The sequence below is a fragment of the Bison bison genome, unplaced genomic scaffold (assembly GCF_000754665.1).
Source record: "Bison bison bison isolate TAMUID 2011002044 unplaced genomic scaffold, Bison_UMD1.0 scf7180017864329, whole genome shotgun sequence".
Classification (NCBI taxonomy): domain Eukaryota; kingdom Metazoa; phylum Chordata; class Mammalia; order Artiodactyla; family Bovidae; genus Bison; species Bison bison.
The window spans coordinates 3,422,385-3,441,116 of record NW_011494901.1 but is presented as its reverse complement, the minus strand read 5'-3'; the positions used below and the strand labels follow the sequence as shown (position 1 = coordinate 3,441,116).

The 18,732-nt window shown below is 42.9% G+C and overlaps 1 protein-coding gene across 2 annotated transcripts in view; it reads left to right on the top strand.

Annotated features, from left to right (window-relative positions):
- The window catches only part of TMEM171 (transmembrane protein 171), a 10,550-nt gene extending 962 nt beyond the window's left edge, over positions 1-9,588 (top strand). The window contains exons 2-5 of one of the 2 annotated variants that reach the window (XR_826455.1): positions 2,064-2,773; positions 6,605-6,746; positions 7,399-7,530; positions 9,310-9,396. Coding sequence is in view for 1 of the 2 variants with exons in the window: in XM_010853555.1 (XP_010851857.1) it covers positions 2,131-2,773; positions 6,605-6,746; positions 9,310-9,505 (981 nt within the window). In the remaining variant the exon portion in view is untranslated. Of the gene's footprint in view, positions 1-2,063; positions 2,774-6,604; positions 6,747-7,398; positions 7,531-9,309 lie in introns of both variants that reach the window. The other variant, XM_010853555.1, reaches the window with a different exon arrangement.
- The last annotated feature ends 9,144 nt before the right edge of the window (positions 9,589-18,732 follow it).

The following is an 18,732-nucleotide window of genomic DNA, read 5'->3' as shown; positions in this document are numbered from 1 at the left end:
GGTCGCGGGCCGAGCGCTGTGTTTAGCGTCCAGGCGGGGTGCGCGGAGCGGCGCCGCGCGGAACAGCCGCGCTAAACCTGCTCCCGCGGGAGCTCTGGCGCTCGAAACTCACAGAGCTCTTTGCCAGGAAGGGCTTTGCCTCTCTTTGCGTCAGCCCCCAAACACAGCGCTTTGGACGTGTTGACCCGCTGCTCATTTGGAAATGTCCTTGGCAAACAGCGTCGTGAGGCGGATTTGGCTTTGGGGAAATGAAGTGTAGGCTGGTATTTGGGAAAGGTTTACTTTCCTATTACTAAAGATATCTGTGCCACTGTGTGAGCGCATCGGTGGTCGGGGGTGGCGGGCAGAGAGATGGACGAACTACTCACGAACTAACTTGAATGGGGGATTAACTACCTATGCCAAGTACTTAGTCCATTAGTCCATGGAAAGGAAGCTACACATCCAAATTTAGGCTTTACTAGTATTTGGGAATTTTCCTTAAGGCAACTGAAGCCTTGTGACTCACATCAAACTCAAAACACTACCCTACAATGAATTGACAGGGCTTTGTAGCAGAGTCACCCTTCATCTCTATCTCCAGACCAGCAAAAAATATTACAGGATTCAGAATCTTTTTGTTTTTTAACTTGGGCAATACTTTCAGTGTTTGTTTCAGCTTAATTTCATCTTCATAAATATAGTTTGTCCAAGTGTAAAGTACAAACTTGTTTCCCACTTCTATTTCCTTCTCACTCCAACTTCCTTCTGATTTTATCTTATTTATTCCTGGAAAAGCACTTCCTAGAATAAGATCAGCCCTTTCCTTTCTTTACTGAAACTGACACTACTTGCACATGATTTGCATTTGTCAAGATGGCCTTGGCTTTAGCGACTCAATCTCTAGCTCTTTCATGGGATCATGGAGGCAAGTGGCATAGAATATGTTTCAAGTTTTCTTTCTTTGAGTAAGTGAATATGTTCTTCACACTGGGGTTGTCTTTTTGAGTGCCCTGACTAGAAGGGTCCTGGAAAAATATTCCATTCATTAGCATAAGACAAGGTAACTGGCTGATAAACTCAGTCTGTATAAAGTAGACAACTCGTGACCCACTGCTTGGGGGTACATTTAATATAGGAGACCTTTGAAGTACAGGGCTCGGGTGGTCTTGTGGAAGCTGCTTTCCCACTTGATTTCATGGATACTCTTTCAGAGTCAAAGTTCTCTCGCTGTTTAGTGTTTTGTAACTGGTGATTTTTATCAGCTGCATATTTTTAATGGGGCCGAAACTTTTTGTGGAAGTGGGTGGCCCCATGAAGGAAGGGGAGCAGGAGGCCACCTGCCCACCTGGGGGACAAGGTCTACGTGGCCCACTGTGCCAGACCCCCCCAAGTCATCTGAGACCCTGTAACCAGACCATCAGATTTCAGGGCAACCCCAGTGTGTGCCTGTTTGAGGTCTCAAGACTCACATTTTGACAGAATTAACTTAATCTCTCCCAAACTCACTGTGTTCCTGAACCGCCTTCGCCTTCCATTGAAACTGTTGAACTTGGGTCTTCTGTAGATGGAGCCTTAGAATAAAGCCAGGAATGGAAAGTTGCTGCAGTCTAAAAGAGGAAATGGAAAGTTAATTACTGAAGGAGAAAATTTACCCACTTGGAAATGCTCAGAGCAGCTGTGATGAAATGTAGGATGTCAATAAATCAAAACAATCCGTGTGGTTCTTCCTTCACTTACCATTGTGTGTGTGTATGTTTGGCCTGGGGAAGTGAGTCCATAGGACTCATAACAGGAAAAGCCACACCCAGTTACTTTTGTTGTATGGCTTTTGAGTTTTCAAGATACTCTTAGGTGCCTGGCAAATGCATTCCCCCTTCTTACATATCTTTATAAAAGTACATATTCAGGAGTTTCTGAATGCCAGCTCCTCTGACTCATGAACCAACTCATTGTTCTACGGTGTATCAGTTCCACAAAGTTGTTCCTTATGATTTCATCCTAGTGTGATTTTGGGAAAAGAACAGGGCGGGTCAGGAACACCTGTAGTCCTTTTATAATTTGGTGTTTGGTTATGTCTGCAGAGCTGCTAAAACCATCGAAGGGAACCCATACATCCCACCCACCTCGGGCAAGGGGCCTCTCCTGGCCATGTCTCCTGCAGCCGCTGCTGAGCCAGACGGGGTCCAGGGAGACAGGCATGTCAGCAAGCTCATTTTCTTCCTTTTTGTCATCGGTGCCATCCTGCTGTGCGTGGGAGTTCTGCTCTCCATCTTTGGGTTCCAGGCATGCCAATACAAAACCTTCCCAGACTGCAGCATGATGCTGAAGATCGCTGGGCCCGCGTGTGCCGTGGTTGGGCTGGGGGCTGTGATCCTGGCCCGCTCCCGGGCACGACTTCAGCAAACTGAGGAGCGCCTGCGAGGCAACAACCAGGCGGACTCCGACCGACCCTTCCTCTGTGGGGAGAGCCGCCAGTTTGTCCAGTGTCTCATCTTTGGGTTTCTGTTCCTGACGAGCGGTATGCTCATCAGCGTACTGGGCATTTGGGTACCTGGGTGCGGCTCAGACTGGATGCAGGAATCACTGAATGAGACAGACACAGCTGACTCAGAGCCCCAGATCTGTGGATTCTTGTCCCTTCAGATCTTGGGTCCCTTGATTGTGCTTGTGGGATTGTGTTTCTTCGTGGTCGCCCACGTTAAGAAGAGAAGCAATTTGAATGGGGACCAGGATGCTTCTGAAAGTGAAGAGAGACAAACCCAGAGCCTGGAGCCCATCCAGGTGACCGTAGGTGGGTCGCTGTCTTTCCTTTGCTTGTTCATATCACCGTGGCTGCAACATCAAGGCTGCTTTTGGGTCTGGCCTAAATTCTCTCTCTTCGTCTCTGTCCTCTGTCTGTCTGTCCTTCTCTCTCTCACACACACATAGATGCACACAGACACAGTTCTGCCTGTCATTATCCCCGTAAGAATCACTCAGCACATCCTTTCCTCCCAGCAAAACCCTATTATCTAACAAAAGCATCAGGACATTGAGTTGTGACCTTGACTGAGGTTGCAGGGCAAATAAAGAGGACAGTGAGAGGTCGTGAGGCTACCCTGGGAGCCTTCTGTCACCTAAGAGACCTGCCACGTGACCCTGTTTCCCTGTTATTCTCACAGCAAACTCTTATGGCACTTCTGGTTGTTGAAAACGTGGGTTCTCATCACTGGTTATCCTTGACTGGCTGCCCTCGGAAGTCCTTAACTTCTCCTGGCCTTACTTTGTGTTCCTGTAAAATGAACACTGCACTTCTGAGTTTCCTGGCAGCACTGACATTCTAGGATTCTGAGTCTGTTGCAAGTCCATTGGTCTTCCACGTTTTGGAGGAGTCTTCTCTACTCTTGTCCACCTTATTCTTCATCTCCTGTAATTTTGTCCTTGACTTCAGGGTCGGGGCAAAGTTTGGGAGCAGGGGCATAGCATACAGATGAAATGTGACTGCCCTGGTCACTTCTTTGCCCTGTGGGATGCCCAGAGATTCCTTTTGGGTCCCCCTGCAGAAGGTCAGGGGGTCCCGGGGTCAGGCCCGCCATGTCCCGGGGTCAGGCCCCCACAGAACCACATCAGGAGCTCTGGTCTCACCTTCACACAGAAAGAAAAGCCCCCATCGCTGCTTGTTTTTGCAAATCACTGTTTTATTTCAGTCTCCCACCGTGAAGGCACAGCCTTAACATCTAAAAGGCTGGGTGGGCAAAGGGGATTACAGAGCAGAAACTGTGGAGGGAACAGGGAAGAAGTGAGCTGTTTCTCGTGGGTGAGGCTGTCTGCTGAGCCGGCAGTTCTCACTGGGAGGATTCCCGGGGCTGTGGGCTTTGCATGGTATTGGCCTCAGAGAGGAAGGGCGGATGGATTTATAGATGATCATTGTGTTCCGTCAGGGTTGAAGCTCCCAGCTTACTTAATTGTGCATTTATACACTATGGTGACATCAACACTAGTTATTTGTTAATAATCACTAACACACATAGAGCTTATTCTTGGGCCAAATAACGATCTAAGTGTTTTAGTGTGCGCTCTTCAAGAGCCTGTTACATGAAATTCATCCATGCCCTCAACAGTCCACTGTGGCAGATACTTAGTGTCTCCATGTAAAAGATGAAGAAACCGAGGCTCAAGGATCCCAAGTAATTGGCCTAAGGTCACAAACTAGCGGGTGGCAGAGCCAGGATCCTAACTGAGGCGGTGGGCACGCATGTGCTCACATAGGCCCTCCCGGGACACTTGCTGTAATTCTATTTCTGCAGGCTTCATCCTTCACCTGGTGTCCTGAGTCATTGTTAAATGATGAAAAGGCTCACCCAATATTATAGATGCTCTTAGTTCTTTTGGGGAACACAGTGCGAGCCAAAAAAATATACTCGTGGGACGCTCATGTTCTTCCACTTAGGTGGGGGTGTACTGAGTGTGCCCTTTGGGTTTACTATCAGGGAGTTTGGGGGTCCAGCCTTACTCCTGGTAACTGGAATCAGGGGGAACTGGGGGCAGAGCTGGAGCAGGGGTGTGGTGATTCCTGAGCATTTCTGTCCTGATGTTGGCACTGAAGAGTTTAAAATCTTTTCCATATAACCATTTAAGTCCTATCAAATTTGTGAAAATCTGGCACTGTAATTCACTGTCTTTCTCTCCTTTGATATTATGGAATAGGGTTTACATCTTTAGAAATCATGCCTTTTCGCACAATTGTTAAGACTCTGGACATTGTCTGTCAATGGTCAGTTCTGCCTTATGAGGGAAAGTGAGGGTGATATGAGGCAAATCTTATCCAAGTGCCAGAATTCAGCTCTTCCCAGAACAGAAGACAGAGTAGATAAACCAGATGCACGGTACGCGCTGTGGGCACACCTGGTGTTGGGCCCTGGATACACAAGCAGGTGACCGGTCAACCCACAGAGGACAGCAAGTCCTGCAGGAGAAACCCCATAGTGAAAGGGAGCCAGGAGTTTCCCAGGGATAGCAAGAGGGCTGGGCACAGACCTGGCAGAGGGCTGGGTAAGCCTTGGAGATGGCTGGAGGAGGAGTACTTCCTTGTCTGTGTTTGATAGGTGATTGGCCTGCTTTGGAGGCTTATTTCCAGCTCCTTTGTCCTGCAGTGTGTAATTAAAGTGAACACTCAACCTACCTTCCTCCAACCTACCAAGACCTTTTGAAAAAATCAAATGAGAATCCCAAGACAACCACCATTGTTTTTCGAGCTTCAGTTAGCCACGCATATTTTAAGCTCCAATTGTCATTTCCTTGCAGAAGGAGGGGTGGAGTTTATGCGTTTTCTGCAGGGGAGGCATTTGAGGCAACAAGGGGGAGAGTGGAGCCACTGGCCAGACGGCCAGTTGGGAGTGTTTCTTCAGACATGCCAACAGGCACCACTTGCTGCTGGGTGTGGAGAAAGTCCCTCTGAGGGTGTGTGACCTCTGAGAGAGCTTGTTCCATGCACAGCACCGTCTTAACCCCTCACATGAATCTGGTCCTCCTATCTGTCCTCTGAGGCAGGTGCAGTTACTGCCTGCAGTTTACAGATGTGGGCTGGGGCCTGGAGAGGGCAAAGGGCTTGTTTCGGCCACGCCGGGTAATAACTGGCGAGTGGAACCCCGGTCACTTTCGAGAACCCTGCAAGCATCAGGACTGCCACGTAGAAACCAGTCTCCTCCCTGAAGGGAAGTAAAGTCCTCTCCTCCTTCCTTCTTCCTGAGCTGTCATGTGGAGTGGCCAGCTTAGCAGAGGTGGCCCTCAGACCTCTTCATAGTGGTGCCGCCACGTCTAGAAGGTTCCGGGCAACTCATCTAGTACATTCTGAGTTGGAATCTGAGCTTGTATCTGGTCCCCTGTTCCCCTCCCCAAAACACAGGAATGTGTTCTGGAGTGAACAGTAGCAATAAAAAATGCAGGGGGGAGAAAAACCCTAGCTTTGAGTTTGACTTTCTTTGATAAAGCTTGGAAGAAACATTGGTAGATAATAAAGCTCAGCAAGAATGGAAACCACATTTGTGGAAATAGGGATGAGGGATATATTGTGGCTGTGCCGTCATTTGTCCAGAGGCTGAAACTGCATTTGAGGAGCAGAGGCGCTTTATCCAACAGCTGACTTTTGAAGAATTAAAACTGTAAGTGGGAAATAAAAACTTGACGGCAGTGGACATCCCAGGGGAGATAAGGAACATTGTTAGCAAACACTGGCCAGAAACGCTTTAGCTGAGACTTGCTATGAAATGTAGGCTGTTTTTTTAATATGGTAAAAAAGATATAACCTACAATTTACCAGTTTAATCATTTTTAAATGTATAGTGGCATTCGGTCCATTCACCATGTTGTACAGCCAGCCATCACCATTATCAATTCCTGGAGGTTTCTTCGTTACCCTGAACAGAATCTCTGCCTCCATTAAACTCTAACTCTATTTTCCTCTCCTCCAGTTCCTTAGTGACCTCTATTCTCAAATCTGTAAATTTGATCGGCCCACTTTTCAATTCTGCTGTTCTGACCTTTGCTATAGATGGGCCAAATGTATAATTAATGTCTTTAGCTCTTGCTCATTTGCTTACATTTATTACTCATCCATCTTCAACAATATGTTGTGTCTCCTTAGGTGATGCCGTGATCATATTCCCACCCCCTCCACCACCTTACTTTCCTGAGTCTTCAGCTTCTGCAGCTGCCCGGAGTCCTGGGACTGACGGTTTGCTTCCAGATGAAAGCCCACCTTCATATTACAGTATTTTTCAATCTGGGTAAGATTCTCCCTTTGAACTGGAAGTGTAGAAACATTGAACCTTTTCAGGCCTATGCCTGTCTTCAGGCCAAGTCAGCTTTATGCTGTGATACAAGTGTAACCATCAAGGAGGAGTATCTATTTTGCTGACATGATGTCAGAATTATCGTCTTAATATTCACAGTACCTTCCAGGAAACTTTGGCTAGCACATAAGTTAAAAATTATAAGCGTGCTTACGCCAGGTTCATGTGAAGCCTTCTCCAGGCATCTGTATGCGCTTGTAGCAGAACTGGGTCTCAAAATGCTGGACCACCTGTCAGCCAGCCTGAGCGCTGGACCAGAACTCGGGAGGCCCCTGCTAAGTTAGGCTGCTGTGGACTGTGGGAGGTGTGGGGGTCCCAGGAGACCCCCAGAATGTACAGAGGTTCTGATATCTAATGGGGATACTTGAGTGACTGACTGAAATCAGCCTGCACCCGGCCTTGAGCATGCCAGTCTTTTCCCCTCAATTTTAAGTTGTTCCCTGGGCCTCAGAGTCTTCTCAGACTGATTGAAGAGAAATGTTAGATTCCCATTTACATCCCCCAGGCTTCCCATTTGTCACAAATTAGGAGGCCTGCCTGGAGTCACATTAAACAGTATAAATGTGAGTGTTTTTCCTTGAGGCAGAGGGATGCCATTGAAAGCTGAGGAGTTACAGCAACGGAATGCGAGCAGTGGTTAGCTCAGCTCCGACTGGGGAAAGGCTGAGGGCGGCCAGACCATTTAGGAGGCTGACTCATGATCATGGAAAGGCTGGAGGTAACAGGAGCCTGGGACTGTGGTGATCAGAAAGGGAGGAGCAGGACTTCTTGGTGGTCCAGTGGTTAAGACTCTGTGCTTCCACTGCAGGGGTCGTGGGTTCAATCCCTGGTCAAGGAGCTAAGATTCCCACATGCCGTGTGGTGTGGCCAAATTAAATAAAATGATAGAGCATTTCCTTAAAAAAAAAAAAAAGAGGTGGGAGGAGGAGTATGGGAGGGAGTCTGTGGTGGAGGATGATGGGAAAATCAGAGGTTGTGATGTCAAGGGTGAGAGACAGGGACAGGGGAGGTCCCTGACTGAGGAGGATGGGAATGGGCTCGTATAATCAGGAGAAGAGAATGTCTGGCTTGTGGTGGAAGCAGAGCAAGGCCTGGGCCTTGGAGGGAGACTGGACGGGCCTGAGCTTGGAGGGAATTGAGGTCCTGGAGATGGAATGGCCAAGAGGCAGCTGCAACCAAGAGGTCAGAAGCATCAGAAACCTGTGGAGAATCCACGGGCAGGGAGGGTATGAAAGGAAGGAGTTCTGGGAAATGCCAGGGCTGGTGAAGGCACTGTACCTTCCCAGATGGGAACCCAGGGTGTAGGAAGTGAAGGCAGGATCGCTGAAAAATCTCCCAGGACAGAGCAGCACTCAGTGAAAATTGACTTTTGAGAGGCACATTTTTTAAAGGCAGTGAGAAGCGGGACCCAAGAGATTGCTAGGGACCTGGGCATGCTAGGGATGAGTGCTGCCTTACCGGGTTGTTCATGTTTTAGGATACACAGTCTAGTGCTCCAGACTGGGTGGCGAGCTGGAGATCCGACCAGGGGCGAATGCAGGAGTTGCCCTGAGTGGATGAAAGGGAGGTTAGGTTCTGGAATTTGGAGAATTCTGTTTGTGAATTCTTTTCTCCAGTGATGAATTTCACAGAGATAAATAGATAAATGTCTATTACTGCTACTAAAAACGACTCCCGCTACTATGCCAGAGTCTGGCTTTTCTTCCATTTCCTTATATCATTCTCATAGTTCCTTAGAAGGTAGACATTGCCATCACCCCCATTTTACAGACGAGAAAGCTGAGGCTTAGAGATCAAACAGCTCAAAAGCAGCAGGGTGGAAGTGTAGATGCAGGTCTGCCCTTTGCTGGAGCCCCTCCATTAACCAGGATGCCTTCCCAACTCCCTTCAAGCTTTTGGCTTAATGATTTAATTTTCTATTTGCATACGTTTGTCTCCCTTATGTTAGCTGTCTCCAGATGAAGTAGCAGAGAAGAGTAGCTGTGTGTGTGTGCATGTTCTTTTTGGAAGGCATCTATATGTTTGTGTGAATAGTGGCTCTGATGGTAAAGTGTCTGCCTACAACGCGGAAGACCTGGGTTCTATCCCTGGATAGGGAAGATCCCCTGGAGAAGGAAATGGCAACCCACTCCAGTACTCTTGCTTGGAAAATCCCATGGACGGAGGAGCCTGGTAGGCTACAGTCCACAGGGTCGCAAAGAGTCGGACACGACCGAGCAACTTCACTTCACTATATGTTTGTAGCCTTTGTCTTTTCAATGACAAGGGGAATGACAACAGGGATGAAACTGTCTTAATATTACAATCAGCGCTAAGGACAGTAAGGGGTAAGAAGTTAAAACATATCTACGCAAAATATATATGGGAAGAAACTACTCTGGAAGCCCTTGCAAATGCTTCCAAATGCATGTAATTAAACATGTGAAAAGCACCTGGTATTGAAGCGTGATGACTGATTTCCTCTTCTCCCGTTCACGTTCCCTCTTCTTCTTCATAGGTCCCCAACTCCTGAGGGCCAAGGCGCGGCCTCTGAGAGAGATTGTGAATTGATATATACTATTTCTGGGACCGCTTCATCCTCTGAGACCTCCCACACGCTCCATCTCTTATCTGAACTGCCTCCCAGATACGAAGAAAAAGAAACTGCTACTACCACATCCTTGTCTCCATCTTCTGAGCCTTCCCCGCCATGAACCATGGACTCAAATTCAATTTTATATAGAATCAATCACTATTTTATTTAATTTGTTTTCTAATAAAAAACACAGTAGCATCAGCTGTGTCCTGACTTCTTGGAATAGCATAAAAATTAGTAACAAACCTTCCAGATTAAGCCGTCAGTGCTTTAGACCACGGGAGAGGCAGGGTGCCTCCAGATGGGAACTTAAGCAGGTTCTCTCACTGAGACCTACTATTCCGGGAGACTGGTGGGGATTTGTACTGGGGCGTGGAGAGACAAAGGCTCAGAGAGGCTGATGAACTTATTTAAGGTCACATTGCTTCTCAGTGGTGAGGTTAGATGTTGAACCCACCTAGCTGGTTTCTGAAAGCCAGGTGAATATCTCTACCCTGTGCTGTCAAAGGCCAACCAAAAGCAGTGGTTAATGTTTAGCTTGGCCCATTGGCTTTCCAATGTTAATTGCTTCTGGGGCAGGGAAACCAGATTACTCTCATTTATTATTTCTTCCTCTTCTTCCCTCTCCTCTTTCTTCCTCCTCTTCCTATTCCTTTTTTCTTTTTTTTCTATTTGAAAGAAGGTAGTTAGGGTAACTAGGTAATCTACACTGGGGCAGTTACCAACACACTGATGCCTGAAAGCCGTCTTACAATGATGTGACATTTTGGAGAAGAAATTTCTTGGGACATTTTGGTAACTAGTTTCCCCCATAGAGATTCAGGAAGGATGTGTCTTTCTGTATTATAAGGTGCCCAGCTGTCTGCACCACCAGCTTTTATTCTTATAAGTCTATTGCTGAACAAAAACACTGGTATAGTTGGGTACTATAATAGATATTTATTCAAGATATAAACCTTAAACAATAATCACTAAGTATTATCGATTTTACCTGGGAAAAACTTATTTTTAGAATTGAAAATTTGTAGGAACTTAGCATTTTTGTTAACAAAATTTGATGTAGCAACAATGTGAACTTTTTAATGCCTTTTACCACAAGCCCTTTCTACCATAATCCCCATAAAAATCAGTATTGTCCAATATTTAAGTGCCTGAAAGCAGAATTTAAGGCGTTAATGCTTCAATAGTTTAACTGAAGTAATGACTGATTTCATGGGAATTGCCACTGCAATAAATCAGGAGTAACAGTCTGTACCAGCAGGACCGACCTATTTCTAAACTGAACATTTATTGGATTGAACTACTCTTAAAATTCTGCTTTTTTCCCCCCTGGAAGGTTAATTATTCACATTCTAAAATTAGGACAAAGGGTAGATTATCACCACTTGCTTCTGCTGTTTCTTGTTTAAAAGGATTAAGCCCAAACTTCTAGGTACACTTAAGTTTTAAACACTTACAAGTTCTCATATATAATCAAGAGCCTTTTAAATGGCTCAGAGTTAGGGTTTGTAACTGGGTGTTTTACTTTTATATGCTAGTAAATTTAAATGGCAGTTAGAAATGCTTAGGTATAAGTTTGACCTTCCGGTGGGAGAGGTCTGTTTTACTTCCATCCATCTCCTCAGTATTCAGCCAAGTGAGAGCTGATGAAGCCACAGCATTGCAAGGGGACCCTAAGCAAGAGATGTTCATTGCAGGACTGAGTCTTGGGCAGCCAAGCTGGGACGAATCCTTTAGTCATAGGAAGATGCATCCTTCACCTATTAAGTTTCTTAAAAACTATGACACTCTGAAAACCCATCTGGCAGGCTGTTACTGATTTTCTTTTTGTCTTTTTATCAGTTAACTTTTTTTTTTTATGTGAAATTAGTCATATAAGATCAACCGTTTTAAAGGGAACAATTCAGTGGTGTTTAGTACATTCACAATGTTTTGTATAGTCACCATCTCTAATTCCAAAATATTTTCATCCCTAAATAAAACCCCATACCCAGTAAGTAGTCTCTGCCCCTATTTCCTTCCCATCCCCTGGCAACTACCAACCTGCTTCTCTCTCTGTAGATTTACCTTTTCTGGGTATTTCATATAAGTTATATCATACACTATGTGAACTTTTGTGTCTGTCTTCTTTCATTTAGCATGCTGTTTTAGAGCTTCATCCACATTGTAATATGTATCACCACTTCATTCCTTTTTGGAGCTGAGTAATATTCCGTTGTATGTATACACCACACTTTATTCATGATAGACATTTCAGTTGTGTCCACCTTCTGGCAGTTGTGAATAGTGTAGCTACTAATATTTGTATCCAAGTATTTTTTGGAGTATCTATTTTCAATTCTTTGGGGTATATACATAGATATGAAATTGCTGGGTCATACATGACCTTTAAGTTTTTGAAGAACTGAATACTGTTTTCCACAGAGGCTGCCCCATTTTATATCCCCACCAACCATGTACAAAAGTTCCATTCTTCCACGTCCTCAGCACCACTTATTTTGTTAATATTATTATCACCTTCAGTTCAGTTCAGTCCCTCAGTCATGTCCGACTCTTTGCGACTCCATGAATTGCAGCACGCCAGGCCTCCCTGTCTATCACCAACTCCCGGAGTTCACTCAAACTCATGTCCATGGAGTCAGTGATGCCATCCAGCCATCTCATCCTCTGTCGTCCCCTTCTCCTCCTGCCCCCAATCCCTCCCAGCATCAGAGTCTTTTCCAATGAGTCAACTCTTCACATGAGATGGCCAAACAGCTTTAGCATCAGTCCTTCCAGTGAACACCCAGGACTGATCTCCTTCAGAATGGACTGGTTGGATCTCCTTGCAGTCCAAGGGACTCTCAAGAGTCTTCTCCAACACCACAGTGCAAAAGCATCAATTCTCTGGCACTCAGCTTTCTTCACAGTCCAACTCTCACATCCATGACCACTGGAAAAACCATAGCCTTGACTAGACAGACCTTTGTTGGCAAAGTAATGTCTCTGCTTTTTAATATGTTATCTAGGTTGGTCATAACTTTCCTTCCAAGGAGTAAGCATCTTTTAATTTCATGGTTGCAATCACCATCTGCAGTGATTTTGGAGCCCCCCAAAATGAAGTCTGACACTGCTTTTACTGTTTCCCCACCAACTTCCCATGAAGTGATGGGACCAGATGCCATGATCTTAGTTTTCTAAATTTTGAGCTTTAAGCCAACCTTTTCACTCTCCTCTCTCACTTTTATCAAGAGGCTCCTTAGCTCCCCTTCACTTTCTGCCATAAGGGTGGTATCATCTGCATATCTGAGGTGATTGATATTTCTCCTGGCAATTTTGATTCCAGTTTGTGCTTCTTCCAGCCCAGCGTTTCTCATGATGTACTCTGCATAGAAGTTAAATAAGCAGGGTGACAATATACAGCCTTGACGTACTCCTTTCCCAATTTGGAACCAGTCTGTTGTTCCATGTCTGGTTCTAACTATTGCTTCTTGACCTGCATACAGGTTTCTCAGGAGGCACGGGAACAACCTAAATATCCATTGACAAAACAATTCAGAGGTTTGAGGAATGTGCACTAAGTTTTCCTCCTTGTCAGAGGTTGGAAATGGCAATAAGGAAGACCCTCTTCCAGCACTAAGAAGCTGAAGCTGATGATCTGGCTGTGGTGGGGACACAGTGGACGTGTCAATTGCATGCATATCTCAGGAGATTTCGTGAGTCTGGTTTCACACCCCTGCAATACAGAGAATATCACAATAAAGCATTTATCCCAGGAATTTTCATCTTAGTTGACTTTGACACATGTCATAAGTTCTGAGATCAAGCCTTGAGCCTTTGGAGTGGGAGTACTGACTCCAAGACCCTAGACTATCAGAGAACTAACCGTAGGGAGTATCACATAGTGAGAACTCACACAAAGGAAACCACTTGCATCACCCAACCACCATTAGCACCCTGTGCAGGACGCCTCATCTAAACAACAAACAAAACAAAAATACAAACCCAATCATCAACAGACAGGATTACCACCTCACTCAGCCTTGCCCATCAGATGAAAAACAAACAAGCAAACAAAAACTCAGCACAAATCTCACCCTATACGAAGCTTACACGCACCACTGGACCAACCTTAGAAGGGCAGAAACCAAAAGGAAGAAAGAATTCAACTCTGAAGCCTGGGAAAAGGAGACCTCAAACGCAATAAGTTTAAAAAAATAATGAAAAGGCAGATAAATACTACACAAATGAAGGAACAAACTAGAAACACAGAAGTCCAAATAAATGAAGAGGAAGTAGGCAAACTACCTGAAAAAGAATTCAGAATAATGATAGTAAAGATGATCAAAAACCTTGAAAACAAAATGGAGAAAATGCAAGAATCAATTAAAAAAGACCTAGAAGAAGTAAAGAATAAACATACAAACAACATAATCACTGAAATTAAAAATACTCTGGAAGGAATCAATAGCAGAATATCTGAAGCAGAAGAATGAATCAGTAGGCTGAAAGATAAAATGGTGAAAATCACTTCTGAAGAGCAGAATAAAGTAAAAAGAATGAAAAGAACTGAGGATAGTCTCAGAGATCTCTGGGACAATATCAAATGCACCAACACTCAAATTATAGAGGTACCAGAAGAAGAGAAAAAGAAAGGGTATGAGAAAATTTTTGAAGAGATTATAGTTGAAAATTTCCCTAACATGGAAAAGGAAATAGTCAATCAAGTCCAAGAGGCATAAAGAGTCCCATACAGGATAAACCCAAGGAGAAACACACCAAGCACATACTAATCAAACTAACAAAGACTAAACACAAAGAAAGAATATTAAAATCAGCAAGGGAGAAGCAACAAGTAACATACAAGGGAAGCCCCGTGTGCTTAACAGCTGATCTTTCAGCAGGAACTCTGCAGGCCAGAAGGGAATGGGGGATATATTTAAAGTACTGAAAGGGAAAAATCTACAACCAAGATTACTGTACCCGGCAAGGATCTCATTCAAAATTGATGGAGAAATAAAAAGCTTTTCAGACAAGCAAAAGTTAATAGAATTCAGTAGCACCAAACCAGCTTTACAACAAATGTTAAAGGGACTTATATAGTCAAGAAATACAAGAGAAGAAAAAAGATCTACAAAATCAACCCCAAACAATTAAGAAAATGGAAATAGGAACATATATATCAATAATTACTTTAAATGTAAATGGATTAAATGCTCCAACCAAAAGACACAGACTGGCTGAATGGATACAAAAACAAGACCCATATATATGCTGTCTACAAGAAAACCACTTCAGACCTAAAGACACATATAGACTAAAAGTGAAAGGATGGAAAAATATATTCCATGCAAATGGGAAGCAAAAGAAAGCTGGAGTGGCAATCCTCATATCAGACAAAATAGACCTTAAAATAAACAATATTACAAGAGATAAGGAAGGACACTACATAATGATAAAGAGATCAATCCAAGAGGAAGATATAACAATTGTAAATATGCACACAACATAGGAGCACCTCAATACATAAGACAAACACTAACACACATAAAGGAGAAATTGACAGTAACATAATAATAGTAGGAGACTTTAACACTCCACTCACACCAATGGACAGATCACCAAAACAGAAAATTAATAAGGAAACACAAATCTTAAATGATACATTAGATGAAATGGATCTCATTGATATCTTCAGGACATTCCATCCAAATGAAGAAGAATACACCTTCTTCTCAAGTGCACATGGAATAGTCTCCAGAATAGACCACATCTTGGGACACAAATCAAACCTCAGTAAATTTAAGAACATTGAAATCATATCATGCATCTTCTCCAACCACAATGCTGAGACTAGATATCAATTACAAGAAAAAACTGTAAGAAAAACAAACACATGGAGATGTGTTAAACAACACGTTTCTAAATAACCAACAGGTTACTGAAGAAATCAAAAGGGAAAGCAAAACATTTCTAGAAACAAATGATAATGAAAACACAACAACTTAAAACCTATAGGATGCAGCAAAAGCAGTTCTAAGAGGCAAGTTTATAGCAATACAATCCTACCTCAAGAAATAAGAAAAATATTGAATAGACAACCAAACTTACACCTAAAACAACTGGAAAAAGAAGAAGAACAACAACAAAAAATCCAAAATTAGTAAAGGGAAAGAAATCATAAAGATCCGAGCAGAAATAAATGAAAAAGAAATGAAAAAAACAATAGTAAAGATCAATAAAACTAAAAGTTGGTTTTTTGAGAAGATAAACAAAATTGACAAGCCTTTAGCCAGACTCATCAAGAAAAAAAGAGAGAAGAATCAAATCAACAAAATTAGAAATGAAAAAGGAGAGGTTACAACGGACAAGGCAGAAATACAAAGGATTATAAGAGACTATTATGAACAACTATATGGCAATAAAATGGATAACCTGGAAGAAATGGACAGATTCTTAGAAAAGTTCATTCTTCCAAGACTGAACCAGGAAGAAACAGAAATTATGAGCAACCCAATTACAAGCACTGAAATTGAAGCTGTGATCAAAAATATCCCCAAACACAAAAGCCCAGCACCAGATGGCTTCACAGGAGAATTCTATCAAACATTTAGAGAAGAGCTAATGCTTATCCTTCTAAAACTCTTTCAAAAAATTGCAAAGGAGGCCACCATCTTTGAGGCCACCATCTTCAAGGCCACCATCACCCTGATACCAAAACCAGACAAAGACAACACAAAAAAAGAAAACTACAGGCCAATATCATTGATGAATATAGACGCAAACATCCTTAACAAAATTTTAGCAAACAGAATTCAGCAACACATAAAAAATCTCATACACCATGATTAAGCGGGGTTTATTCCAGGAATGCAAGGATTCTTCAATATATGTAAATCAATGTGATATACCATACTAACAAATTCAAAGGTAAAAACCATATGATCATCTCAATAGATACAGAAAAAGCCTTTGACAAAATTCAGCACCCATTTATGATTAAAACTCTTCAATAAATGGGCACAGAAGGAATCTACCTCAACATAGTAAAGACCATATATGGTAAGCCTACAGCAAACATTATTCTCAATGATAAAAAACTGAAAACATTCCCCCTAAGACCAGGAACAAGACAAGGGTGTCCAATGCCACCACTATTATTCAATATAGCTCTGGAAGTCCTAGCTACAGCAATCAGAGAAGAAAAAGAAATAAAAGGAATCCAGATTGGAAAAGAAGTAAAGCTCTCACTGTTTGCAGATGACATGATACTGTACACAGAAAACCCAAAGATAGTATCAGAAAATTACTAGAGTTAATCAGTGAATTTAGCAGAGTTTCAGGATACAAAATCAATACACAGAAATCACTTTCATTTCTATATATTAACAATAAAAAATCAGAAAGAGAAATTAAGGAACCAATCCCATTCACCATTGTAACAAAAAGAATTAAATATCTAGGAATAAGCTTACCTAAGGAGACAAAAGAACTGTACACAGAAAATTATAAGTCACTAATGAAAGAAATCAAAGATGATATAAACAGATGGAGAGATACTCCATGTTCCTGGGTAGGAAGAATCAATATTATGAAAATGACTATACTACCAAATGCAATCTACAGATTCAATGTGATCAGTATAATTACCAATGGCATTTTTCACAGAACTAAGACAGTACTCTTACCTGGAAAATCCCATGGGCGGAGGAGCCTGGTAGGCTACAGTCCATGGGGTCATGAAGAGTCAGACACAACTGAGTGACTTCACTTTCACTTTTCACTTTCATGCACTGGAGAAGGAAATGGCAACCCACTCCAGTGTTCTTGCCTGGAGAATCCCAGGAACGGGGGAGCCTGGTGGGCTGCTGTCTATGGGATTGCACAGAGTTGGACACGACTGACATGACTTAGCAGCAGCAGCAGCAGGGCAAAAAATTTCACAATTCATACGGAAACACCAAAGACCCCGAATAGCCAAAGCAGTCTTGAGAAAGAAGAATGGAGCTGGAGGAATCAACCTTCCTGACTTTAGATTATACTACAAAGCTACAGTCATCAAGACAGTATGGTATTGGAACAAAAATAGAAATATAGACTAATGGAACAAGATAGAAAGCCTAGAAATAAACCCATGCACCTATGGGTACCTTATTTTTGACAAAGGAGGCAAGAATATACAATGGGGCAAAGACAGCCTCTTCGATAAATGGTGCTGGGAAAACTGGACAACTACATGTAAAAGAACAAAATTAGAACACTTCCTAACACCATACACTCAAAATGGATTAAAGAACTAAATGTAAAACCAGAAACTATAAAACTCTTAGAGGAAAACATAGGCAGAGCACTCAATGACATAAATCAAAGCAAGATCCTCTATGACCCACCTCCTAGAGTAATGGAAATAAAAACAAAAGTAAACAAATGCACAGCAAAGAAGACATACAGATGGCTAACAAACACATGAAAAGATGCTCAACATCACTCATTATTAGAGAAATGCAAATCAAACCTACAACGAGATATCATCTCACACCAGTAAGAATGGCCATCATCAAAAAGTCTACAAACAATAAATGATGGAGAGGGTGTGGAGAAAAGGGAACCCTCTTTCACTTTCGGTGGGAATGTAAATTGATACAGCCCCTATGGAAGACAGTATGGAGATTCCTTAAAAAAAACTAGGAATAAAACCACCATATGACCCAGCAATCCCACTCCTAGGCATAAACTCCGAGGAAACCAAAGTTGAGAAATACACATGTATCCCGTTGTTCATTGCTGCACTATTTACAATAGCTAGAACATGGAAGCAACCTAGATGTCCATCGACAGATGAATGGATAAAGAAGTTGTACATACACACAATGGAATATTACTCAACCATAAAAAGGAACACATCTGAGTCAGTTCTGATGAAGTGGATGAATCTGGAACCTATTATACAGAGTGAAGTGAGTCAGAAAGAGAAAGATAAATATCATATTCTAACGCATATATATGGAATCTGGAAAAATGGTACTGAAGAATCTGTTTACAGGGCAGCAATGGAGAAACAGACATAGAGAATAGACTTATGGACATGGGGAGAGGGGAGGAGAGGGTGAGATGCATGGAGAGAGTAACATGGAAACTCACATTATCATATGTAAAATAGATGGCCAATGGGAATTTGCTCTATGGCTCAGGAAACTCAAATAGGGGCTCTGTATCAATCTAGAAGGGTGGGATGGTGAGGGAGATGGGAGGGAGGTTCAAAAGGGAGGGGATATATGTATACTTATGGCTGATTCATGTTGAGGTTTGACAGAAAACAACAAAATTCTGTAAAGCGTGTGTGTGTGTGTATGTGTATAACCAAAT